At 37.1% G+C, this 27,580-nt stretch overlaps 2 protein-coding genes and 1 pseudogene across 3 annotated transcripts; 2 read left to right on the top strand and 1 right to left on the bottom strand.

The window, feature by feature from the left end:
* Positions 1 to 2,823: 2,823 nt before the first annotated feature.
* LOC125202720 (exo-alpha-bergamotene synthase-like) lies at positions 2,824 to 4,836 on the top strand (annotated as a pseudogene). Its single transcript, XR_016135546.1, has 6 exons — positions 2,824 to 3,122; positions 3,229 to 3,604; positions 3,672 to 3,890; positions 3,964 to 4,102; positions 4,193 to 4,438; positions 4,522 to 4,836. The product of XR_016135546.1 is annotated as an exo-alpha-bergamotene synthase-like (transcript).
* A 1,235-nt stretch (positions 4,837 to 6,071) lies between these two features.
* On the bottom strand, positions 6,072 to 26,002 carry LOC125188277 (transcription factor DYT1). The gene is given in 8 exon segments (XM_089064871.1): positions 6,072 to 6,214; positions 6,274 to 6,438; positions 25,349 to 25,366; positions 25,432 to 25,548; positions 25,551 to 25,610; positions 25,687 to 25,844; positions 25,904 to 25,943; positions 25,946 to 26,002. Coding segments are annotated over 8 exon segments (687 nt in total). The 3' UTR covers positions 6,072 to 6,142.
* On the top strand, positions 21,395 to 23,522 carry LOC125202722 (exo-alpha-bergamotene synthase-like). The gene is made up of 7 exons (XM_089063672.1): positions 21,395 to 21,481; positions 21,550 to 21,805; positions 21,901 to 22,276; positions 22,362 to 22,580; positions 22,654 to 22,772; positions 22,861 to 23,129; positions 23,211 to 23,522. Exons 1-7 carry the CDS (start codon positions 21,395 to 21,397, stop codon positions 23,502 to 23,504), a joined length of 1,620 nt encoding a protein of 539 aa, XP_088919798.1. The 3' UTR covers positions 23,505 to 23,522.
* Positions 26,003 to 27,580: the final 1,578 nt, after the last annotated feature.

Here is a 27,580-nt window from a genome sequence, read left to right as displayed (position 1 = left end):
GTTGGCGTGTAATCTAGGGAGAAAAATAAGGAGTATTCGAATTATATGCTATTTAATTAGCATATGATTTAATTTGGGATTTCACGGAGTAAAATAAAATATCACGGAGCAGAATAAAAATAATAATTCTCCCAATAAGAATATGGAATAGGTGATTTTTATTCCTCTTCCACAAGGAATTTAAATAATTTCCTAATTAAAATAGGATATGGCAAGATCTTCTTAGATATGGCAAACTATGCTAGAATATTCATATTTATTCATGAAATAAAATAAATGAGGGATCAAATAATATAATAAACAATTCCTTCTTCCCTTAATAAGGGGATTTTCGAAATATCCCTAGGAATAAGGTGGGTTTCGAAAATTCCATGGAGGAATTAGAGAACAATTGGACTTTGGATTTAATTTGGATAATTATCCCAAGCGAATAATTAAATCCAAGAAAAATAGGATTTCTTCTCCAATAATAATAGGGGTCGAAAATTCCAATAAAATGTGTATGATATTCATGAATATCCTATTAATAATCACTCATCCCTTAGGAAATAATTCGCCACAATATATATTTCACTCTGCATCAAAATATTCACACAATTATTTCACAAAATCAACCATTTTTTACTTCCACCTCATATTCTCAACACATTGACCTTTCAACGGCCACGTCATATTTTCCACATCTTTGACTTTTCAACAGCCACGTCAAATACTCAACATATTTGACTATTCAAATAAATCTCAACTCCAAATCGCAATTAGGTCACAAAGAAAATCATGCAATTAACTCACTCATCAATTAATCCTCATACTTCATAGCATTAAAAGCATTTAATGCCAAAAATTTTTATGACTCAAAAATTAGTGTTCGAAAAAGTGGGGCGTTACATTCTACCACTTTTAAAAGAAATTTCGTCCCGAAATTTGGTACCTTCATGGGAAGAGTTCAGGGTACAGTTCCATCATCTTGTCCTCAAGCTCCCACGTGGCTTCTTCGTGCCCGTGATTTCTCCACAGTATTTTCATAGAGGTAATAGATTTGTTCCTCAAGATTTGAACCCCTTACGGTCCAAGATCTCTGGGGTCGCTCCTCGTAGCTCAAGTTTGGATTCAAGGCAACTTCTTCGTAGTGAATCACGTGCTTCGGGTCGAACACGTATTTCTGCAACTGCGACACATGAAAGACGTTGTGCACGTTCCCAAGGCTTGGCGGTAGCGCCAATCGATAGGCTACGAGTCCTACTTCTTCAAGAATTTCATAAGGTCCGATAAAACGCAGTTTCAACTTTCCTTTAACACCAAAACGCGTTATCCATTTCGACGGGGATACTTTATCGTCGGCTTGAAATTGTAAGTCGGTCCGTCGGACGTCAGCGTATGACTTTTGTCTGTCTTGGGCTTCCTTCATTCTCACACGAATTTGTCGAACAATTTCAATAATCTCTTCAACTGCATCGGGTCCGAGTACCCTTCGCTCGCCAACTTCATCCCAGTAGAGCGGTGATCTACACTTTCTTCCATATAGTGCTTCATACGGCGCATGTTGATCGTTGCTTGGAAGCTGTTGTTGTAAGCGAATTCGATCAGAGGTAGTGCGGTCTCCCAACTTCCGCCTCGGTCGAGCACCACGGCTCTCAGCATATCCTCGAGAGTTTGTATCGTCCTCTTGGATTGCCCATCGGACTGCGGGTGAAACGCCGTGCTAAAATTTAATCGTGTTCCAAGCTCGCGCCGTAGACTAATCTAAAATTTTGAAGTGAACTTCGGGTCACGATCAGACGTAATCGTCACTGGGACTCCATCGATATCCAATTGGTGATAAAACCCTAAAAATTTAAGTTCACTCTTCCCATAACCAAGTCAACAACCAACGAGACTTATATAGTGGTATCAGTTTAATACTCCCTCCGTCCCATAGAAATTGGCCATATTTCCTTTTTCGTCCATCCCGTACAAATAGTCACATATCCATTTATGGTAACCTTTTTCTCCTTCTTTTTTACCTTTTCATTTATGGGCCCACCATCCACTACACAATTTCAACTACTTTTTCTCCTTCTCTCTTACTTTACCAAATTACGCATTAAAATCCTTGCCAACCCTAAAGGGTCAATTTCTATGGGACGGAGGGAGTATTTATTTATTTTTCAATTGGTCAATTTCTATGGGACGGAGGGAGTATTTATTTATTTTTCAATTGACAGCTAGCTTATGCAATCTTATTTTCTTATTAGTGGTACTAGTATCACTATAGTCTATATATACCCCATCCAATCTTATTTTCTCATTACACATTATTAAACCAGTTTGTTAAGATCGAAATATATTGATGATGGAGGAGGTGATTAGGAGGTCTGCAAACTATGGAGCCAGTATCTGGGACGACGATTACGTTCAGTCCTTGGCAACTCCATACACGGTAAAACCAGAATCATTAATTTCATTGCATGCACGAACAAATGGAATGTATGTTAAAATTCTAATATCTTGTCCCACGTCGGCTTGGTGATGATCCTAGCTTCTCTATATAAGTGTGGATAACCCTCCCCCTTATGAGGCCTTTTAAGGGGTGAGTGGCCCATTTCTAATATGGTATCAGAGCAGGGCCCAAGTCGATGATGGTTTATCTCTTTATCTCTTCTCTTGCCTACCCACGTGATGGAAGTCCGATGTGTCGTTCCGGCCCACACGTGAGGGGGCGTGTTAAAATTCTAATATCTTGTCCCACATCGGCTTGGTGATGATCCTAGCTTCTCTATATAAGTGTGGATAACCCTCCCCCTTATGAGGCCTTTTAAGGGGTGAGTGGCTCATTTCTAATAATGTATTCCACTGCCACACAATTTGTCGAACATTAATCATGCAGGGGGAGAAGTACGTTGGCGAAGCTGAGAAGCTGAAAGATCTGGTGAGAATACTGATCCGCGAAACTAAAGAAGAGCTCGACCAGCTTCACCTTATCGACAATGTGACGAGACTAGGCCTATCTGGCCACTTCAAGGACCAGATAGCTAAAATGTTGGACAAGATTTATGAGGCACAAGAATGGTTAGAAAAGGACTTGCATTTCACATCTCTCAAATTCAGACTTCTCAGACAGCATGGTTATCATGTTCCTCAAGGTTAATTATAGTAACACATTTTGATGAAACTAAATTAATTAACACTAACAATATTTTCTTAACTAACTAACTAACTAACTAATCCTTAACTGATTTGTTGCTGCAGAGGTTTTCTGTAGTTTGATGGATGAGGAAGGAAGTTTCAAGGCAATTCTGTTCGAAGATGTGAGAGGGCTCGTATCTCTGTATGAAGCTTCGTATTTAAGCATGGAAGGGGAGAGCCTAATGGATTTAGCCAAAGATTTCTCACTGAATCACCTTACTCGAAGGCTTGACCAAATCACAGAGCCGCGTCTAAAGGAGCAAGTGAGGCATGCTTTGGAGGTTCCTCTGCACTGGAGATTGCAGAGGCTAGAAGCCAAATGGTTCATACAAGTGTATGAGAATACTTTCGAAGCAAACCTTACTCTGGTGGAGCTGGCTAAGTTGGACTATAACATGGTACAAGCAACATACCAGCAAGAGCTCAAGCGACTGTCAAGGTAAATTTATTAGATTTAATTTTTAGTAAGAGTGGAAGCATTCATTGTTGATGAGTTACAATTTCAGTTGGTATAAAGAGACTGCTCTGCCGGAAAAGCTGGGATTTGTTAGGCACCGGTTGGCAGAGAGCTTCTTGTGGGCTCTGGGATCCATTCCGGAACCTCATCTTGGATATTCAAGGGAGATTTTGAGCAAGATGACTGTTATAGTTACCATTATAGACGACATATACGACGTATATGGAACCTTGGAAGAACTTGAATTGTTCACTCACACAATTGAGAGGTTAGTTTGATTGCTTCATTTATTCAAATATATCATCACTGTCAATTGCAACCACTGATGCTACTATCTTCAGGTGGGATATTAATTCACTGGACAGCCTTCCAGAATATATGAAGATATCCTTCTTAGCTCTCTTCAATTCTGTGAATGAATTTGCTTATCATATACTCATAGGCCAAGGTTTCAATGTTATCTCTAATCTGAGGAATCTGGTAAAAACATATGTATCTATTATCTATATTTAGTGTGATTATGATAATATCTTAGGAAGTTTGGTAGTAATAATGTGTTTGTTGTTTCAGTGGGCAGAACTGTGCAGAGCTTACTATTTAGAAGCAACATGGTTTCACAGTGGTTATGTCCCAACCACAGATGAGTACCTATATACCGCATGGATTTCCGTTGCCGGTCCTCTACTTCTTTTTTGTGGTTACTTCACCACAAATCCAATCAACATGAAGGAAATGAAGAGCTTAGAGCAATATCCCGGTATCATTCGTTGGCCATCCACAGTTCTTCGTCTGGCCGATGACTTGGGAACTTCATCTGTAAGAAAGCAATGCACTAATTTATAACATAGCTTAAGCCTCAACACATCTATTTTTGAATATAGTAGTATTTTCTTAAACAGGATGAAATGAAACGAGGGGATGTTCCAAAATCAATCCAGTGCTACATGAAGGAAACAGGATGCTCTGAGGAGGATGCTCGCAAACATATAAAGCAGTTGATAGACATGGCACTGAAGCGAATGAACAAAGAGATATTGATGGAGAATCCCATAAAGAATTTCGGGCAGACTGCAATGAATGTTGGACGAATCTCGCTCTGCGTGTATCAGCATGGAGATGGCTTTGGCCTTCCCCATTCCGAAACCAAGAAAAACTTGATGTCCCTTGTCGTTCAGCCCATTCCCATGCCTTGAATTCCTATGCCGCAGCTTTAAACATATGTTGTATTTCAATAAGTTGAGTCCCTATGCCTTGATCTCAACTCATAAGATATGTGTTCTGATCATGAAGACTAGTTGCTGTTTCTTTCCTCATTAAGTTTCATGCTTCTTAGTTTGTATCCATCATTATGTATAACTATCAAGTAATCCACTCTAAAGATATTTCTCTTTGCTACTAGAGAGAATGTCTCTGAGTAATCCACTCTATATATCTCAGTACAGTCTTTTTGCCATAAGTCATGCTCAGTACCTTAATTTCTATCGATCCATTTGATCTTCGTTTAATGGTGAAGACACCTTGACATCCAACTTGTCTCTTCCCTTTTATGAACTCACAATATTGTTGAGTTATTTTTTGTTAATGCATTCATCTTATCCTTTATTGCATCTCTCTAGTGCTTTGACTTCAAAACATTTGTAGAATTTTTTCTCCTTCATAAAGATTTATGCCTAGCATAGCATTCACTATGGAAGGTTCAAATCTTCATGTTATTATTCCAAATGCATTATTATTAATTTCTCAAAAGTTAAGCTAATTGTTTGCATGCATGCATGTGCATTTTTCTAATGGAAGATTGTTAGAAAGTTGGTTTTAGATTTTAGGACTCTAATCAATGACGAGTATTGTTGGAACGTATGAAAGACTATTAGCCTTTATCTGGACAAGGTCTTTTGTCTTTTCAGTTGCTGTAACCGACTTTTTTCAAGTTATTTTTTTTTTTTGAGCCTATAGATAAGTGTAAGCTTTGGAAGAGAGCCACAGACGACCATTTCGTATTTCTACAACCCTTGCCTCTCAAGTTCACAATAGTTCACAATAGTTTGATGGGAATTAGACTCTATCGATGCATTTATACGTTTCACTTGGGGACCATGACCCGTATCAAGTGCAATCTGTTTGTTTTGGGCCTCTTTCGCACAAATACAGAGCCCATAATAACATGAGTAATCAGCTGTAGATTATTGGCCTGAATTTGTAACCAGTGTCTAAATTTGAGTATTTTTTTTCATGTTATTGATGGATTAAAACAAAATTTAGGTTATTCCATATGTTTTTTCTTGCTGTAGAACAGAGTGTAGAATAGAAATTCTTTATTGCCATCTCTGTAATAACTGCAAACAAATAAGATTTTGTTCACTTCTTTTACCAGAAAAATATTGAAGAATACAATGGCCATGTCCAGAATTAGTGTTTAGTATTGGACTTGTTTTGTTTTTCATCACCTCAATCTCAAAACTTGTTTAATTATTGGATGGATTAATGATCAATCAATGCGAATTAATCGCGGTTATAATATCTCTAGATGCTCCTTATGATCTCCAACAAGTATATCTTCATCTGGTCAGCCTCCGGCAGTCCACCACGAATTCCCTATTCGAACAAATAAAATCAGAATCTCTTCATTTTGTATTTAAGTGTGATAGTTATACCTGACCAAATGAGGTGAAGAGAACTGCTCCTCTGGAAGTAGTAATGGCGGTGTCAATGAGATCAATCCCGAGCAAGGTAATCGCTTCCATTAGTTTAGTAAGCGCGCCTCTCTTCTTCTGGAACACGATGCGTATCCATAGCTTAGTCCCACAGACATGGTTCACCTCAACTCAACCTCCACTTGTTAACAAATGATAAGTAAGAGCAATTATAATGCTGATCAAAGCCATTAAGAAATTGAGTTTCTGACTCTTTTTAACCGTAATAGCATCTAACTACTCGTGGCCTTGTTATATATGGTTGAAAGTAGAATAGTAAAATATAGTGTGAGCATAGCTGAATGTTACAAGTACATTATTCTCTTGTCAAGTTGTTTTTCTCTCTACTTTCAGTGTCAGTTATGTTTGTTAGAGTGGAAGTCTCCTCATATCTAATTACTACATTATTTTTCTAGAATTATGTCCAGAGGATTCTACTTGTCAGAGCATTATATGTACAAGTGATGGTTTGGATATTAATTATGCACAAAATACAAGACGTTATAAGTGTTGAATTCCACAATTTAGTTGCTAAGATCCGCCGCCCTATAGGGGCGCCCTAAGGTCCGCCCTATAGGGCGCTCTATGCTCCGCCACATCAGCATTTTATCCTCCAATCCATTCACCTGCAGTGGGATGCCCTATAGGCCGCCCTATAGTCCGCCCTAAGCATTTTATTTATTTGAATATTTAAAACACTACAAAAAATTAAAAAAAAAAACTTCATTTCATTAAAAGTTCAAACATTACAGTACGAAATAAAAAAAAAAACTACAAATTCTCAATGGTAGTTACGCTTCCAAACTTCTTCAATCATGTCGTTCATGAGCTGAGCATGATCTTGTTAGTTGCGCATTGAGGCCTGTCTAGATGGAACCTCATTGAGCCCATCAGTAATCCTCGAAATTAGGGCGGGGTCGCCATGCTGGAGCTAGATCCAGCTTCTTCATCGCCCCAATCGGTGATTCTTCTACCTTCGTGTTCGACTATCATGTAATGCAAGATGTTGCACGCATATATGACATCGGCGATGGCGTCCTTGTACCAGAACCGCGTCGGACCCTCACTATTGCCCATAGCGATTGGAGCACTCCAAATGCCCGCTGACCCCGCTCCACATCCTTCCGCGCAGCCTCCTACTTTTGCGCAAAAAATTGCTAAAAGCCCCCACAACTCCCCTACAAAAATTCTTCAAGCACTCGCGCCCAGTTGTCTCCCCGACGTGAAGGTACTCATCGAACATATCCGCCGTGGTGCCGTAGGCCAACTGCCGGAGCGCAACTATGCACTTCTGCAATGGCGTAAGTCCAGGTCTGCCGATGCCATCTTCCCGATACTGGAAGTATTCATCACGAGCCTCCAACGTTTGGACAATGCTAAGAAAAAGTTCTTGCCGTATTCTGAAACGTCGGTGAAAAAGGGTCACGCCCACCGTGGTTGCTCAGCAAAATAGTCTGCGAACAGACGTTGGTCAGCTACGTCGTGTTCGTGGCGGACAAACGTCCGGCGTCGAATCAGCCTCTAGATCTGCTCCACCGCTTCGCGCTCGCGCTCCATTTCGGCCAAGCATTCCACCACAACCTCATGAACGCAATCGAATAAAGCCCGAGTCAAGGCCCAAGTAATGCCCTCCGATGTACTCCAGTCGTCGCTGGGTCTCATTTTTTAGTGAGAAAGTTAGGGAGAGAAATATTGGAAAGTGAGAGATGGAAGAGAATAATTGGTGTGGGAAATGAAAGAGAAATGAGAGTTTAAATAGATAACAAATTCGAAAAAAAAAAGGAAAACGCGTTGCATCGTCCGTGTCGCCCGCAGTGGGGCGGACGATACCGCGAACGATGCCTGGTCGAAGGCCTTATCGTCCACGGACGATGGATGTGCCATCGTCTGCATGGCTACAGTATCGGGCGGACGATGGATGCTCTTATATAGTACTCCTAAATGTGTAGGTCACAAGTTCAAACCTTCATGGGTACAATTTCATTTTTTTGAAGACAAGAGGATTCTGATTGTTGGTCCAACCTATTTGACAATTCTATCTGTGATTTTCGCAAAAGATGTGTTAGTTGGTTTGCAAATCCTTCCTTGTGACGCTTCCATATAAATCTCATTCTTTAATTAACATGTACAAACTATTTGTGGCATCGAACCGACATAGATGTCATTCCTTGTGTTCCGCCATTGAATACAATGCTTGTAACGATATCTATCCTTGCTAATAGAGAAAAGGTTTATAAGCAATCCACTCGATATATCTCAGTAGAGTCTTTTTGCTATAAGTCTTGACCTCTATCTTCATTTAATGGTGAAGACACATTGGTTTTCAACTAATCTCTTCCTTTCCTTTTTATAAACTCACACTACTCTCCTAGTGTTATTTTTAGTTAATGTATTAATCTCCATCTTTATGCATCTCTATAGTGCTTTGACTTCAAAACATGTTCTAATGCTTGTAGGATTTTTTTCTCATTCATAAAGAGCATGTATGCTTGATCACATTCCATATAAAAGGCTTAAACCAAGTTATCCTTTCAAATGCAATATTATTTCTTAAAAGTTAGGTTAAGTAATGAAAGGTTGTAATGACCGAGTCTTTTCAAGTTTTTTCTTGAGCCTATAAATAAGCGTAGGCTTTGCAAGAGAGAAACACACCACATTCGTACTTCCACGTTTAGCAACCCTTGCCTCTCAAAGTTTCCAATAGCTTGAATTATACACATTCACCACTTAGTTTCTTTAAGCACTGTGTGCTTTATTCTCGAAACTCAATTAAGTTAATAAATGACCAGTAAATTGAAGACGCTTCTATAGAAAAATAGGGTGTCTTTTTAATCATTAGTGACAATATGTCATTATGAGTGAGCATCAGTCAAGGTATAATTAGTCTTATGCAAAGAGGATTTCCTTACCCTAACTTAAAAACCCAAACTATTACATATAGTCTAAAACACCCTTGTAGAGTTTGGAGATTCTGGTTTAAAAATGAAAAACTAAACAAGGGCTTCTCGGGTAACCTATACCGTAAGTTTAGGAACTAATAATGAGATTTTTTTTTCTCTAAGGATAGCGTGTGTGCTATTGGCCGATTCAAGAATCAATCACCATGGGTAGTGACAGAGCCAAAATTTTAATTCTAGAGGACTCAATTATTGTTAAAATTTGTTGAGTTATTTTAGTGTCAACTAGAGAGCTGCACACCAGAGATGGATACTAGGATAAAATTCAGAGACATTAAATAATGATAATATTTAATGCAATTAAAGATATTAATTTTTTTCTTCTAAATATATACACCACTAATGCTTAAAAATCATCCTTATTCTTGGTGCTTCAACTAAAATTAATTAATCCTCAAGTTAAGGATGCTTTATTTTGTGTCCTACTCCCTCCGCCCGCGAATAAGAATCCATTCCATTCCAACACGGGTTTTTAAGAAATATTAAGAATAGTGGGTGGAAGAAAGTTAGTGAAATATGAGTCTCACTTGTATATATTAGTTTTAAATTATATGTGAGTGAATGATGTGGTGAATATGGGTCCTTTTTACCATTTATGGTAATTATGAACCGGGATTCCTATTTGCGAACAGACTAAAATAGAAAAACGAGACTTCTATTCGCGGACGGAGGAAGTATAAATTTTGGTCATTTTTCAAAATTTCCAACAAAATAATTGCGTCTCAATTTCTGTTTCATTATAAAAAAATACTATCTCGCCTCGCTGTAGTTGAGTCATTTATTATTTAGGAAATAATAGCATACACATCTTTATTACTTTATTCTCTCTCTATCTCTATACTTTATATTCTTTCTCAACTTAACTCATTTAACACAATTTTTTGACATCTAAAAAAATGACTCTAAAAGATAAAAGAATAAATCTTTTCACTGATAGTAGTACTCCATCTTTCCCTGAAAAATATAAACATATGATTCGACATGAGTTTTAATATATAATTAGTAAAGTAAGACATAGAGTGATAAAAGATAGTGTAAGTAGTGCTAGTGGAGAGTGAACTCCACATCATTAGTAGTGTAATGTAAGAACATCTCCAACTATTTTCACTAAATTCAAACTCATTTTATTGTGTAATTACGTCACATCCACTATGATTTTACTCCAATCATTTACACTAAACTCAAACTTAAAAAGAATATCTCTATATTATGTCTTTTTTACTCAAACAATTTAAAATTTTTCTGGTTTTGGTTTAGTGTAAACATAAAAATAGGTAGTTCATCCGTCTCAACTAAATTGAGTGTTATTGCATTTTAGGATGTTAAGTTGAGTTATTTGTTTTGTTGGCAAAAAACAAAACATCCAATTACTCTTACTTTATTCTGTCATCTATTTTACTCGTCTTTATCTTTTTTACTTTATTCATCTCTCCTACTTTTCAACACAATTTCTTAATTTTCGTATCCAAAAGTTTTGACTCAACTTAGTTGGGATAGATGGAGTACTATTTTTTACTCAAAAACCAAAATGGGTCGGATTGATTTTGCAGTATCATTGGAGCTAATTACTTACTTCCTCCGTTTTTTTTTAAAAATAGCAACTAATTTCATTTTTGGTCGTTCCTTAAAAATAGAAACTTAAAAATCTTTTTAGGACATGGACCCCACAATCCACTAACTCTACTTTCACTACTTTTTCTCTTCCCCTCTCTTACTTTACTCAATTTTCTTGTCCTCTATCTTACTTTACCAGTTCTTCTCACATACTTTAACAATTGTGCATTAAAATCCGTGTCATTTCAAATGTTTCTATTTTTTGAATACGGAGGGAGTATATCTCATTTTAGGTTTTAGTGTATTATTAGAAATTACCTACTTGTATAAGTTGTAAATAATAGGATGTGTAAGGGTAATGCGTTATTTAACTATTCCAAAATTAGAAGGTTCATACTCCATCTGTCCCATAATAGATGACACATTTAGGGATTGACACAAGGTTTTAGGTGATGTTGTTTTATATGTTAGGTGGAGAGAGGAAATAATATATTTATATTAATGTTAGAAGAAACTTTTTTCATAAAAGGAAATGTGACATTTTTTATGGGACAAATTAAAAAGGAAAGTGTAACATCTATTATATGATGGAGAGGGTAATTTTTAAGGATGAACTAATAAAAAAATAGTAATTTATATTTTTCAGGAATGAATTAAATAATTTATATTTTTTTTCAAGGACGGAGAGACTGGCATTTATTTAATGCGCCATAGAAATAGTGTACGATGATTCTTCCAAGGACATTGAAAAAAAGAAAAAAAATTGTTAAGTGGATGCTATGTTTTTGAACCCCACGGAGAGACTTGTATTTATTTAATGCGCCATAGAAATAGTGTACGATGATTCTTCCAAGGACATTGAAAAAAAGAAAAAAAATTGTTAAGTGGATGCTATGCTTTTGAACCCCACGGAGAGACTAGTTTTTGAACCCCACTTCATAAATTTGTTTTTCCAATCTACTTGACTAAATAATGCAAGTGCTATTATTTGAAAATGAAACTCATGCTAGGAATAGTTTTAGAAGAAAACGTTTGCATCGTGTATCTCTAATATATTAGTACTCCATTATGTTTCATTATTATGAAAAGTTTTTTTATATCATTAATAACAATACATTTCCTAAAGTACAAATCATACTCCCTCCGTCCCATTGAAGATGACCTACTTTCCTTTTTGGTTTGTCCCAACTAAGATGACCCATTACTTAAAATGGAAACACCTTTATCTCTACTTATCTCTACTTTATTCCCTCTCTCTTACTTTACTCTCTCCTCTTAACACACAAAATATAACTGCATAAAATCCCGCGCCGCCCAAGAAAGGGGTCATCTTCCTTGGGATGGAGGGAGTATTACTTTTTTTTTCTCTCTTTTTTTATTTTTTCTTTACTTAACTCATAAAATAACACTGTATAAAACGTTTGCTGAAAATCAAATGTTTCATATTTAAGCGTGATTTTGTTTCTTGTTTTTTCTCTCGTTTCTTATTCAAATGATTATCGTTCACATGCGAGAATATGTGTTCACGTTTCTTAAAATTGTCGCAAGTCTTTATACAGTTGATGTAATGTATATATGTTTTGCGTATTTAACAAGTTAATGAAATATATAGGGGAGCTTAATATTATTTTGATCTTCTTTCTCGTGATTTTATGTGATTGATTGCAGTAATATATCTATTTAGTTGATACATTACTTTTTGAGCATGTATTATAAAAAAATAATAATATTAAAATTTATATGAAGGGAAAATAAAATATGAATACCAAACTTAGGATGCATAACATACGTGATTTGAATTTACTAAATTTATAAAATCCTAACATTCTAAATTTAAAATCATAAATATTGAAAAGAGAGACAAATTGGATCAGACAATAAAATATTGAAAATCCTGCAAGCTTATCGTTTTATCTTAATTCTTACACTAGTCAAATACTAATTTATAAGGCTATGTTTTATTTGATTGAGGGAAAACGATATTTATGTTTTTATCGACCAGATCATCAATAAACCTAGAATGCATGACATAACATGATTTGAAATTACTAAATTTATAAAATCCGAACATTTAGATTTAAAAATCATAAATATTGAAAAGAGACAAATTGGAGGAGGCAATAAAATATTGAGAATCCTACAAGCTTATCATTTTGTCTAAAACTAGTCAAATACTAATAAGAGTGAACTACGTATAACTGATGTTTCACTTTCGCATGCAAATAATACCTGATCTTTATTTTATATTATTTTTGGTATCTAGTGACAAAATAACCTAGGTATCAAATATGTGATATTTTTGTTATTGAGGATACTTTTAAAATTTTTCATTAAATGGTATCAAACATGTGATTATTTTTTAATTACTTTCTTATTTCTTTTTTTCATCTTTAGTTTCTTCTTCTTTTTTTTTTTATTTTTTTTATTTTCTTCTTTCTATTTAGTATTTTATCTTCCTTTCTCCTTTTTTTCACTCCCTCCGTCCCTAAAAATTTATCGCTTATTTCCTTTTTTGTCCGTCCCTAAAAATTTGTCACTTTTCACTTTTACCATTTTTGATAGTAGACTCCACATTCCACTAACTCATTCTCACTCACATAATTATTTTAAAACTAATATATAAAAGTAGTACCCACATGTCAATAACTTTTTCAACCCACTTTCTATTACATTTCTTAAAACCCGTGCCTGATCAAATGGTGCTAAATTTTAAGGGACGGAGGGAGTAGTATTTTATCTCCCTTTCTTCTTTATTTTTCTCCTTAATTTATGTTTCCTCTTTTTTCCTTTCTCTTCATTTTCTTCTTTCTTTTTAGTGTTTTATACATACATCTAATTGCATTCATAATATAAATCAAGAAAAAAACACCTAAATAAATTAATTATTTAAATATTTAAATCAATTAAATAATTTTTATTGAATTATTTTATACTCATTTTAGGATTGAAACACCTAACTAAAAATATTCAACTCTTAATATCATTAAGAATACAATTCACAATTTTAAATTTTTATTAAGACTATATTGAGTAGTTATTAATTTAATGTAAAATAACAATAATAATAATTATTATATAATATTGTATGATTCATAATTTAAATAATTATAATATAATTATTTATTAATTACAACTAGTTTTTAGTATTATAATAATAATATTATTACAATAATTAAATATAATTATAACTATAATTATAATTAAGCATATTTGAATGATATTAAAAAATAAATTAATTATTAATTTATAACATCAAAATAATAATATTAATAATAATAGTATAAAGAGTGAGAAGAATGAGAGAAGATATTATAATATCACTTTTGGTACTTAATTTTATGTATGCTCAAAATATCCTCAGTGACACAAATGGAAAAATGTATTTGTTTAGAGGGCATTTTGGGACTGAAAATTGCATCATATACCAAAAATGTGATTTATAGGTAGCAAAAATGATGTAAAATAAAAATCAGGTACAATCGCCGCACATCACAAAAAAGTTGACAACTTACCATAGTCAACGTCATCGGATACACAGACGGGCTAGTAGTGCGATGCTTTGAACTAGTCCCCCACGGCGTGCACCGAGACAATGGTGTTAACACTTAAACACCTCAACCTCATCCTTTCTCACGTTTTGTGTCCTTTGCGGCCTTGGACACCACTTTGCATTCATAAGTGTGTAATTTTGAAGCGGTCACACTTCACACTTACATAGGTGATTCCTCTCGGAGTAACTTGCCCTACTCGGTCCTTAGGAGTCATTATAAGTCATAGACTTATCCTCACCACAAGGCACGATTTCAACACTTTATTGCTCTCTAGGGAATAGATATAGATAAGTGTTTCACACGAACTTTCATAGCTTAGTTTTCCCATTGAACCAAGTTATTGGGATCTCCAGTCACCATGGTTGGGTTACCACTATGATAATTCTTTAGTTTGTGGATTTCACACCCATTCCCTCTAGCAACTTATTCATTTGCTCACGGTTTAACCCTTTGGTTAGCGGATCCTCTAGATTATCTATGGACTTCACATAGTCAATTGTAATCACACTTGTTGAGATCAAATGCCTCACGGTATTATGTCGTCGATGTATGTGTCGAGACTTACCGTTATAGACGCCATTGTTTGCCCTTCCGAGAGCTGCTTGGCTATCACAGTGAATCAACACTGGTGGCACTGGCTTACACCAACTTGAAATACCTTCAAGGAAGTTCTTAAACCACTCGGCTTCTTCCCCAACTTTATCCAAAGCTATGAATTCCGATTTCATGGTTGATCGGGCTATACATGTCTGTTTCGTGGATTTCCACGAGACAGCACCACCTCCAACAGTAAAGACGTATCCACTTGTTGAAAGTGAGTCTTTGTTATCGGATATCCAATTAGCATCACAGTACCCTTCAAGTACCGGGGGATATCTCGCGAATTTCAGCCCATGATTTTGAGTATGTTTTAGATATCTCAAAACGCTTACAAGAGCTCTCCAATGCTCTTTGCATGGATTACTCGTGTAACGACTTAACTTGTTCACGGCACAAGTTATGTCCGGCCGAGTGCAATTAGTCAAGTACATAATGCACCCAATGAGCCGTGTATATTCTTCTTGTGCAACGGGTTCGCCTTTGTTCTTGCTCAAGTGAAAATCTAGTTCAATTGGAGTCTTAGCAGGCGCGCCATCATAGGCATTGAATTTCTTCAATATCTTCTTAACATAATGAGATTGAGTTAAGATGATTCCATCGGATGTTCTTAGAATTTTCATTCCAAGAATTACATCAGCTAGACCTATGTCTTTCATGTCAAAGTTTCTCTTTAACATGGCCTTTGTCTCGTTAATCACTTGAATATTACTACCCATGATTAATATGTCATCAACGTAAAGACACACTATAACATATCCGTTATCAGTGTTCTTAATATAGACACATTTGTCACATTCGTTGATTTTAAACCCATTTGATTGAAGGAATTGGCAGTGGAAGCGTTCGAATTTAAATCAAACAAATAAATCACATAATAATCAGATCTATTTAACAGATTATTTAGACAAATTCTATTCGCGAAATTTTCACATGTATCATGCTCATAACTTGAATTATTCATGCTTTAAGTATAACTGAAACCTAAAACATGCTTTTCTACGAAGCAGAAATAATACCTTGTTGATTCTCTAAAGAATCGACGATGGCTAGCTACTTCTCCACGTGACGCTTTGAATACTAGACCACGGATCTTCACTCTGGTTCCCGAACTGTACTCCAATATCAGTGTGGGCTGATCTCACCGGAATACTAGGACCTAAATAAAAGAGACAGAAATTCGACTCCACGAAGGAGAGGAAATTTCGACCACCACTATAATGGGGGCGAAAATTTTAATGATTAAAATTGTGATAATTTTGTCTCCCTTATTCTTCTATTTATATTAAGTTCCTTTTGGGCCCAGACATGGATCTATGGAAGGTTTTGGATATGGCTCACCCAATTTACTTTTTTACTAATTAAATTGAACCCACAATTTAATACAAGCTTTAATTTGAATATTACGAGCAGCCACTACAAAATTAATATTGAACTCTCCCCATCCAAATCCGAAATTATAAGTAATCCGGGTTTCCGTTTTAACTTTCATTTCCCGCGCTAAAGATAAAAATGTCCATTAATTAATTAATGTTTGCTATGGACTTAATTAATTAACTTCTTATTAATTCCAAGAGTGGACTTAGCATGAAACACTTATTTATTATTCTTAGAGTAATCAAACTCCAACTAACTAGGTTCCGAATAATAAAACCTTGTTTCGCGCTCCTCTTGAGGACATTATCAAACGAGACTCACCTCGCGCACGATTCAATATTAATAGCATTCCTAGCACCGCTACGTATTAATCACCACTATCCAATATATCAGGATTATTGGGTTGTGAAAAACCCACAGCATTTGATAAGTCAAAGTAATGCATAATCAATACCGTATGCTCAATGCTAACCTACATTGATTAAGAAACAAATATTTATCAAGACCTCGTCTTTCAGTAGATAGCACAAAGACTCGTCTTGCTGTTAGATCCGTTCAGTGCTTTACCACACCAATGTCATCTTATTTCAGTAAGGCTTAGAAATATGCGGACTGACATTGCAACCTTTCACGATGAATAATATAATTCTATCTAGGTCGTGAAATTTTTCTTTTTCTTTGTTTAGGACTGACCGTGTTACCATTAAGTGAACGTCGCCCACAACCGGTCTACTAAAACAAAGACTTAGACTTTGTTAAGTTAACTTATACATTTAAACATGCAATTAACATCCATTAAATGTAAAACATAACAACATTATGACAAAAATAATCTGTTTTATTCATTGGAAAATAAAATAAGAGTTTTACAGTATTCAATCACTCAAAACGTAATTTCTAGTATACAAACTCTAACATTGATAACATCACATTATCAAACTTCAAGTGCCATTGCAATGACGCTTGTTTCAATCCATATAAGGACTTGATCAGTTTGCATACCTTTCTCTCTTGTTCAGGTACTACAAACCCTTCGGATTGTTCCCTATAGATTTCATCTTCTAGTTCACCATTTAGAAATGCAGTCTTAATATCCATTTGATGAATCTCAAGATTGTGCAAAGCAGCAATCGCGAGAAGCACTCGGATAGATGTAATCTTTGTTACAGGTGAATAGGTATCGAAGAAGTCATGTCCTTCCTCTTGTTTAAAACCCTTGACTACCAGTCGGACTTTATACTTATCAATGTTCCATCAGCCTTAAATTTCCTTTTAAGCACTCATTTGTACCCTAAAGGTTTAGCACCTTCATGCAAATCAACCAACACCCAAGTGTGGTTTAGCAAAATTGAATCAATTTCGCTTTGAACAGCTTCTCTCCAATGCAACCTGTCTGGGCCAGCAAAGACTACTTTTATTAACGTTGGTTCTTCATCCAACATAAAAGCAATATAGTCACGACCAAATATTTTTTGTGTTCTGACTCTACTACCACGTCTTAGTACTGCATCACTTGGATCAGGCCTTGCACGCTTATGCGATTCGGGCTCTTCATCCACTGATTTAGAACTAGTGGCTTCATCTTCAATTCTTTTTTCATAATTGGTTATGACCTCTTCTTGGTCTTTGCAAGGAAATGTATTTTCTAGAAATACGGCATTCCTTGACTCGATTGTTGTTCCAACTGTTATAGTCAATATTTTAGACTTATGAACAACGAATCTATTTGCACTACTGTTAAGTGCATCTCCAATGAAGATACGATCAACTATTTTAGGTCTGATTGTAACTTCCTTGGGCGGGGGAACCATCACCTTTGCCAAAACCCCCCACACATTGAGGTATTTGTAAGATGGTTTCCTTCCTTTCCACAACTCATAAGGAGTAGTCTCCTTTCCTTTTAGTGGAATTTTGTTTAGGATATAGTTGGCTGTCAAGATAGCCTCCCACCCACATGTTATGTGGTAATCCTGAAATTAGTAGCAACGCATTCATCATCTCTTTTAGAGTTTGGTTTTTACGTTCTGCTACACCATTAGATTGTGGTGAATATGGAGCCGTTGTTTGATGAATTATACCACTTGTGTTGCTTAACTCCTCAAACGGTGCTACATACTCGCCTCCTTTATCACTTCGAATCGTTTTGATTTTACAACCAAGTTGATTCTCAACTTCGTTCTTATAATTTTTGAACGCTTCTATTGATTCATCTTTACTTCTTAAAAGATAAACATAGCAATATCTCGTGCAATCATCTATGAAAGTGATAAAGTACTTTTTACCACCTTTAGTTTGCACAATCTTTAAATCACATAGATCCGTATGAATTAATTCAAGGGGTCTAGTTTTCCGTTCAACTGGGTGAAACGGTAACTTAGTCATTTTAGCCTCAAGACATATTTCACATTTGTCTTGGCTATCCACTTCAATAGCCTTTAGTAAATCTAAATTTACTAATATTTTAACGGCTTTTGAATTTGCATATCCCAATCTATAATGCCATAAATTTGAACACTCAGCCAAATAAGAGGAAGTAGATGCTTTATTATTAGCCAAAGGCTTCGTGACAACTCTAGTTGTCAGACTAAGCTTGAAGAGTCCATCAGTTACATAACCTTTTCCGATGGACTTCCCAAACTTATACAATGCGAACCTATCAGACTCAAATACAAGTTTAAATCCCTTATTAACTAGTATTGATCCTGACACTAGGTTCTTGCAGATATCCGAGACATGCAACACATCCTTCAGCATAATCCTGACGCCAGACGTCATCATGAGAATCACATTTCCGATCCCGAGGACTTCGGAGGATGTTTGATTCCCCATGTTGATCTTTCTTCCTTCCACAACATTATAGGAGGAGAACTTGCTTCTGTCTGAGCAGACATGAGCAGTCGCGCCGGTGTCTATGTACCAGCCTCCCTTGTTATCAACAAGGTTAAACTCTTTAGTGATCACAGCCACGAGGTCATCTTCATCCCAGTCCTTGAATTCCTTCTCAACGATGTGGGCTGCCGTCTTCTTCTTCTTGCTTCGGCAGTCTTTGGCAAAGTGGCCAATCTTGCCACACTTTTAGCATTCTCCTTTAAACTTCTTTGTAGACTGCTTTCCCTTCCCCTTGTCCTTCTCATTAGGACGACTTGGGCGAGGGCATTTGTTGGAGGGGCCGCCCCGCTCCAACAAGTTGGCTTTTGCATCAAGGGGGTTGAAGCCCTTAGCCTTTTGATCGCTTTTGCGCACGTCAGCCTCGATGCGCAACTTCACAATCAAGTCTTCAAGACTCATCCTCTTTCGCTTGTGGTTGAGGTAGTTCTTGAAGTCCTTCCAATAAGGTGGAAGCTTCTTGATGAGTATGCACCGTACAAAGTTGTCGGGCAAGCTCATCCCTTCAGCCACAAGTCCGTGGATGATCATCTGGAACTCTTGAACTTGTTCCACGACTGGTTTAGAATCGACCATCTTGTAGTCCATAAACTTGGATACTATAACATGTTCCGTACCGGCAGCATTGTCGATACTATAGTTCTTTTTTAGGCTTTCCCACATCTCTTTGGATGTGGTTACAATGGAGTATACATTGTACAAACTATCATCTAAGTGTAAAGCACTTAGAATGAAATTTTACAAAGATAATCTCCTTTGCGCCATTGGTCATAGTCCGCCATGATCTCAACGCTTGTCTCTTGATCTTGGCGCGGGTGGCTCGCTTTCCATGAGGAAGTTGACGACGCCCAATGTTGTCAAGTAGAACAACATCTTTTAGTACCACCGTTTGAAGTCAGATCCTCCAAACTTAGGTGGTTTCTCGGCGGGTGGCATCATTCTTGGTGCCATTGGTGCCGAATTTGGTCCATGGAAGGAACCAATCCTGTTGCCCCCGAAGGAGCCAACAACATGGTTGGTCATAGAGCCCCCACCATTCATGTTAGGCGTAGAACCTGTCATGTTCATGTTGGGCATTAAGCCCGCCATGGTCATATTGGTCCCAAAGGAGCCAATACCTGTGTTGAACCCGAAGGTTCCAACACTCGCATGAGACCCGAAGGCCCCAACAATCGCGTGAGACTCAAAGGTCCTAGCAGTCGTGTGAGACCCGAAGGCCCCAACACACGATCTATTAAAGGATCCGAAGGAACCACATGGAACAAACTGATCCACTCGAGGTGGATCCACCAGTGAGCCCATGGGTGTTAACATACACCCAAGGGGTTGTTGATGAAGATGGATATAGCCCGGGAGTTGGCATCATAGATGGAATCGACGACGTGTTGACCGGACCTACGGTAGACACCATGGTGGAGGAGATGATGGCGGCGGTGGTGGCTGGAGTGGTGGCAGCAGTACTCGATTCAATCGATTCATGCAATCAAGAATTGATACGTGCAATGTTATCCATTTACTTTGGCAGATTTAGGAGAGACAGAAGCGGCGGGTTGTTCAACAGTTAATTAATATGTATAATGTGAAGATTACACGTGAATAAGCACAATGTGTATGTCATTTCATAAGAAACTCAATAGTATAAGAAACTTCTAAGATTTAATTTTGGTGGAAATTTTTAGAGTTTTACCCTAAAATTAACTGGCGACAGAAGGAGTGATTCATATGACTTATATAATGGTGAGATATTGTTATATTCCACCCTCAAATTCGTCAGGGTGAAATTTGGAGGGGTTGGAATTTTTCGTATTGGATTGGACCAGCCCTCTATTCAACTAACCCAAATTTATAGTTAGGTCAGTGATTTTTTCATTTTCAGTCCAAATATGCCGTTAGGTCAGTTACATTTGGATCATAGTCAGCGACTCACTCTGATACCATGATAAAACCTTATAAATTTAAGTTCTCTCTTCCTAAATCCAAGTCGACGAACAAATGAGACTTATATAGTGGTATTAGTTCTCTCAATTGACAGCCCATGCAATCTTATTTTCTTACTGTGGTACTAGTATCACTATAGTCTATAAATACGCCCTCAAACTCAACTAATAATATCAAGGCAAATCTCACTACTCATTATTAAACCAGCTTGTTATATTGATCATGGAGAAGGTGATTAGGAGGTCTGCAAACTATGAAGCCAGTATCTGGGACGACGACTACATTCAGTCGTTCGCAAGTCCATACACGGTAAAACTCTAGAATCATTAATCACAGTTCATGCACGAACACATTGAATGAGTTTCACATTCATGCAGGGGGAGAAATACATTCGTGAAGCTGAGAAGCTGAAAGATCTGGTGAGAATACTGATCCACGAAACTGAACAAGAGCTCGACCAGCTTCTCCTTATCGACAATCTACAGAGGCTGGGCTTATCTTACCACTTTAAGGACCAGATAGCTAAAATGTTGGACAACATTTATGAAGCACACGAATGGTTAGAAAAGGACTTGCATTTCACATCTCTCAAATTCAGACTTCTCAGACAGCATGGTTATCATGTTCCTCAAGGTTAATTATAACACATTTGAATGAAACTAAACTAATTAAAACTAACAATATTATCTTAACTAACTAACTAATCCTTAACTGATTTGTTGGTGCAGAGGTTTTCTGTAGTTTGATGGATGAGGAAGGAAACTTCAAGGCCTCCCTGTATAAAGATGTGAGAGGGCTCGTATCTCTGTATGAAGCTTCGTATTTAACCATGGAAGGGGAAAGCATAACGGATTTAGCCAAAGATTTTTCACTGACTCACCTTGCTCGAAGGCTTGACCAAATCACAGAGCCGAGTCTAAGGGAGCAAGTGAGGCATGCTTTGGAGGTTCCTCTACACTGGAGATTGCAGAAGCTAAAAGCCAAATGGTTCATACAAGTGTACGAGAATACGTCCGAAGCAAACCTTGCTCTGGTGGAGCTGGCTAAGTTGGACTATAACATGGTACAAGCAACATACCAGCAAGAGCTCAAGCAACTGTCAAGGTAAATTAGTTAGTAGTACATTGGTACTAGTTTTTACTTTTTAGTAAGATTGGAAGCATAAATTGTTGGTGAGTTACAATTTCAGTTGGTATAAAGAGACTGGTCTGCCGGAAAAGCTAGGATTTGTTAGGCACCGGCTGGCAGAGAGCTTCTTCTGGGCTCTGGGATTCATTCTGGAGCCTCATCTTGGATATTCAAGGGAGATTTTAAGCAAGATGACTGTTATGATTACCATTATAGACGACATATACGACGTATATGGAACCTTGGAAGAACTTGAATTGTTCACTCACACAATTGAGAGGTTAGTTTGATTGCTTCATATATTCACATATATCATCACTGTCAATTGCAACCACTAATGCTGCTATCTTCAGGTGGGATATTAACTCACTGGACAGCCTTCCAGAATACATGAAGATTTGCTTCTTAGCTCTTTTCAATTCTGTGAATGAATTGGCTTATCATATACTCAGAGACCAAGGTTTTAATATTATCTGAAATCTGAGGAATCTGGTAAAAACATGTGTATATATTATCTATATATATACTAAGATTATGATAATTTTGAGGATGTTTGGTAGTAATAATGTGTTTGTTGACTCAGTGGGCAGAACTGTGTAGAGCTTACTACTTAGAAGCAACATGGTTTCACAGTGGTTATGTCCCAACCACAAATGAGTACCTAAATACAGCATGCATTTCCGTTGCCGGTCCTCTAATTCTTTTTTGCGGTTACTTCACCACAAATACTATCAAAATGAAGGAATTGAAGAGCTTAGAACAGTATCCCGGTATCATTCGCTGGCCATCCACAGTTCTTCGTCTGGCTGATGACTTGGGAACTTCATCTGTAAGAAAACAATATATGTAGTATAGCCTATATGTATCTTAAGCCTTCTATGTTTGAATATAGTAGTATGTTCTTAAACAGGATGAAATGAAACGAGGGGATGTTCCGAAGTCAATCCAGTGCTACATGAAGGAAACAGGATGCTCTGAGGAGGATGCTCGCAAACATATAATGCAGCTGATAGACACGGCACTGAAGCGAATGAACAAAGAGATATTGATGGAGAATCCCATAAAGAATTTCAGGGACACTGCCATGAGTCTTGGACGGATCTCACTCTGCATGTATCAACATGGAGATGGCTACGGCCTTCCCCATTCCGAAACCAAGAAAAATTTGATGCCCCTTGTCGTTCAGCCCTTTTCGATGCCTTGAATTCCTACACAGCAGCTATAAACATATATATATATATATATATATATATATATATATGTTGTATTTCAATAAGGATGAGTCCCTATATATGCCTTGGTTTAGGGAACTGGTTGTTGTTTCATGTCACAACATACGCTTCTTAATATGTATCCGACATAAATCAAACAAGTGGTCTGTTTTGTAATAAGTCGTGCCTTGTACATCATTATCGATCATTTGATCTTCGTAGATACATTCACATCCAACTAGTCTCTCTCCTTTTATAAACTCACACCACTCTTGAGTGTTTATAAGCATGTTTTACTGTTTTACTCTATGCATTTTTCTTATGAAAGTTGGATTGAACTTGTAGGATCAGGGTCCTGGGTCCAAAGTAATTAAATATATTGTGCAATTGCTATATATATATTTATATAAGACATTTAATTAACAAACTTATATGAAACGTTCGCAACTAACAAAACTAAAGAAAATGTTCGGTCGAATTTTACAGCTACACAGTTCGACTCTACAATAATATAGGAAAATTACTACTAGCCTACTAGGAGTACTTTTCATAACTACTTTTTGCATTTAATTTACTATTCCCACGGGTTTAATATGTAGAATATGTATAATGGGAAAAGTACACATGACTATTTGTCATTTCATAAGACTATCGACAGTATATGAAACATTCAAGATTTTATTACTGTAACATTATTTATTTCCATTTGCGGGTGTAGGGTAGGATGTTTGATATGTACTCCCTCCGCCCCATATAATTTTACACAATTTGACGTGATACGGGTTTTAAGAAATGTAATAGAAAATGAGTTGAAAAAGTTGGTGGGATGTGGGTCCTACTTTTAAAGTATTGGTTTTATAATAAAATGTGAGTAGGAATGAGTTAGTGGAATATGGGGTCAACTACCAAAAATGGTAAAAGTGAAATGGGTAAAATTATGTGGGACAGACTAAAATGAAATACTGGGTAAAATTATGTGGGACGGAGGGAGTATAATGTGAAGAGTACACATGAAAAATCACGATTAATGTGTATGTCATTTTATATGACTAAAATGTGGTCCTGAAGATTTTATTAATTTGTTCAAAACATTATTTTTTGAATTATTTTGTCCATCACAAATGAGAACGGCCCGGATTAAGTCCTTTTTGGACGACCATGTTTAAATTTAACAGTCAACGACGGTTTATGAATTTTGACTAGATTAAGAGTTTATATTAGACTTTTATATTTTTTTTCCAAAAAATATTCTAATTTAATTTGAAAAAAACAAATTAAAAATAACAACTTGTCTTTTATGAACACGTAGTCAACTATGGACCTTTAGAACTACAGCAGAGAGACAGGTGAGCGAGCGGTGGACGATACCTCCGATTTCGGTACGAATTTTTCCATTGCAAGATTCGGGCTTTATTCTGAACCGTCAGCAACCATGGGAAACCTACAATGGGGAAGCTATTCTTTGTTTGTGAGAGAAAAGATTGTCGTTTTTTCAAGTGGTGTGAGCCAATCGACGAAGACGCCGCCGTGTCTTCTTCAATCTCACTGTCCGAGACAGAACGTGCGAGTTTTAGTTTGATTTTGTGCAAAGTGAGAGAGAGAGGGAGAGAGACGGCGATTCTTAATTTTAGGTTTTGTTGTAGTATTTTTTTACTTAAGAGTGATAGTTATACCTGACCGATAGAGGTGAAGAGAACTGCTCCTCTGGAAGTAGTAATGGTGGTGTCAATAGATCGATCCCGAGCAAGGTAATCGTTTCCATTATTTTAGTAAGCGCGCCTCTCTTCTTCTGAAACACGATGCGTATCCATAGCTTAGTCCCACAGACACGGTTCACCTCAACCTCAACCTCCACCTGTTAATAAATGATAAGTAATTGCAGTTATAATGCTGATCAATTTGAGATAGAATGAGTACTACTTTTATTCCATGTTTCTTAATCTCTTTCTCGTCGTCAGTCTCCTTCAGTTTGATCTTCTCTTCATCGACACTAGTCTCCTCCAATTCCAGGAGATGGTTGCTTAGTTCTTCCACGCCACGGTCATTATCAGCTCTTCGATGTACGTGATTGCATCGGTGATTATAGTGGATTTAGTCATCTGCACCAACAAACTCATATTCAGAGAGACTAAATCACAAGTAAGGATTCGTACTGAGAGGTTTTCGATTACTTGCATTGGTGATGTTGGGTACTAAGGCGCGCAGCTCTAGCTGTCTGTCCCCGAGCTTCTTGCGCCTTCTCCTCTCAGCTTCGAGGTTCTTGGATTTGAACCTTTCATCGCCCTCGTTGCTGGTGTTGTGGCACTCGTTGTCCATGCCTCCTCCTCCCATTGCTTTGCCAAATGATGGGAGGGAAATTATTATTTATAAGTGTATTTCACAAGATTAGCACATGACAGAGTCAAGTGGGAATCTTCTTGTTGAAATTTGTTAGGCTTCCTTTGGTCAACATACACATTTGATTAGTGTCTTTGGGAGTTGAGAGGTTCATTTCTAGCATGAGAGAGAGAAAGAGAAATAGAGGGATTTTTCAGCTTAATGTAAAAATATGTTATTAAGAAATTGAATTTCTGACCCTTTTTAACCGTAATATCAGCAAACTACTCGTGGCCTTGTTAATTTATATACATATGGTTGAAAGTAGCACAGTAGTACAATATAGTGTGAGCATAGCTGTCTAAGGGTGTGTCTGGTAGCCCAAACAATTTTTATCATGTTTTGATGGATAATGGGCTTTCTTTAATTGGTGGATAGGATAGTATGTGGTTTGGTTCAGTCCATGGAGGCTGATTGAGCTTATATCAAGAGTTTGGTTCAACCAAGGAATGAAGGAAACAAAATGCCATCTGCCTAAACTACCCTCTCACGTCTGGGCAAATATTAGCGCCGCACATCAACTCCAAAAAGTGTACCAAGTGCAAATGCTCCTATGATTACTCATCCTAACTGATATGATATGCTATATAATTCACACTTTACTGTTTCATAAAAGACTCGAAAACAGACTATCGATGCAAGGTCCAATTCTAGCATGCTTCGAAGAACATATAAATGAGAGACAACCAATGCAACAACCATTGTCATGTACTTAGTTCAAGTTGAGAAGAGGAAGAGTTAACAACAAAATGCTTCACTGAGTTAGCTAACCTATGCTAAGTTGTGCATAAAATTGATACTATTATAGATGTGGGAGAGTGTTCACCCATGTCAAAGCTCAACAAGCTGTGGGATGAGATCAGAGTCCCATAGTCCAACAATGGCAAAAGAGGTGGTTTGAACAGCGTGAGATGTCATAGTGATTAGAGATTGCAGCTTCTTTATTGAGGCCTTTGTTTTGTCCAATTTCGACTCCTCTTCACCGTGGTACTCCTGCTCCTGAAGTGCAGATAGCTTCTTCTCATGCTCGATTTTCGCTGCTTCACGAGCCAGCAATTGTGATCACACACATAAGACATGAAATTTTGAAATAAGTAGACACGATTTACAAGCTTATTATACCTTCACTTCCTGATACAGTTTCTTCTCCCAAGCCAAGAGGCGTTCCCAGAGTGGAACACAAGCTCTAATTGCCATTGGAGAGCTCGACTGAGCTGGGCTCGAACCGGTATTTAAGCGTCAATGGAGGTTTTGAAGTCCAGCTTGAGCTCAAGTTGCTCAGCATTCCACTAGAGTGATACACTCTCTCTACAACACCAAATCAAATTCACAGTCATATGTTAAAGAAACACAACTCAAACTCAAAAGCATATATAGCATGTGAAACAAAGCAATCAGCATATTCAGTTCTCAACTGCTTGAAGCTTCGATGCAGCTGATCCCGCCCAGCCTCCAGCATCTCTGTCACCTGCTCGCCAGCGGAAGCAGCCTTGTCGAAATACTCCATGAGAGCTGCAGGTCAATGCACAACAATCATATGGGTAATCGTAATCAGTTTGATGGAACGAAATCAATTAATTAAGCTGACCAAATCGGGCTGAAAAAAATTAAGCAACAGATCGATACGACACCCATGAATCGAACATTGAAAAAAACCTGACCCGGATTTTAGGGCGAAATCAACTATGCAATC

The sequence above is a fragment of the Salvia hispanica genome, chromosome 2 (assembly GCF_029641045.1).
Source record: "Salvia hispanica isolate PSC_SH4W2 chromosome 2, Shi_PSC_v1, whole genome shotgun sequence".
NCBI lineage: Eukaryota > Viridiplantae > Streptophyta > Magnoliopsida > Lamiales > Lamiaceae > Salvia > Salvia hispanica.
The sequence above is the reverse complement of the archived record's forward strand: the minus strand, read 5'-3'. Positions and strand labels throughout refer to the sequence as shown.

What these genes read in the sequence shown, in the direction of transcription:
- LOC125202722 (XM_089063672.1), top strand. Translation starts at nt 21,395, where the DNA reads ATGGAGAAGGTGATTAGGAGGTCTGCAAACTATGAAGCCAGTATCTGG. An exon ending in CGTTCGCAAGTCCATACACG is followed by an intron (nt 21,482 to 21,549) that starts GTAAAACTCTAG and finishes ACATTCATGCAG; the next exon opens with GGGGAGAAATACATTCGTGA. An exon ending in GAGCTCAAGCAACTGTCAAG is followed by an intron (nt 22,277 to 22,361) that starts GTAAATTAGTTA and finishes TTACAATTTCAG; the next exon opens with TTGGTATAAAGAGACTGGTC.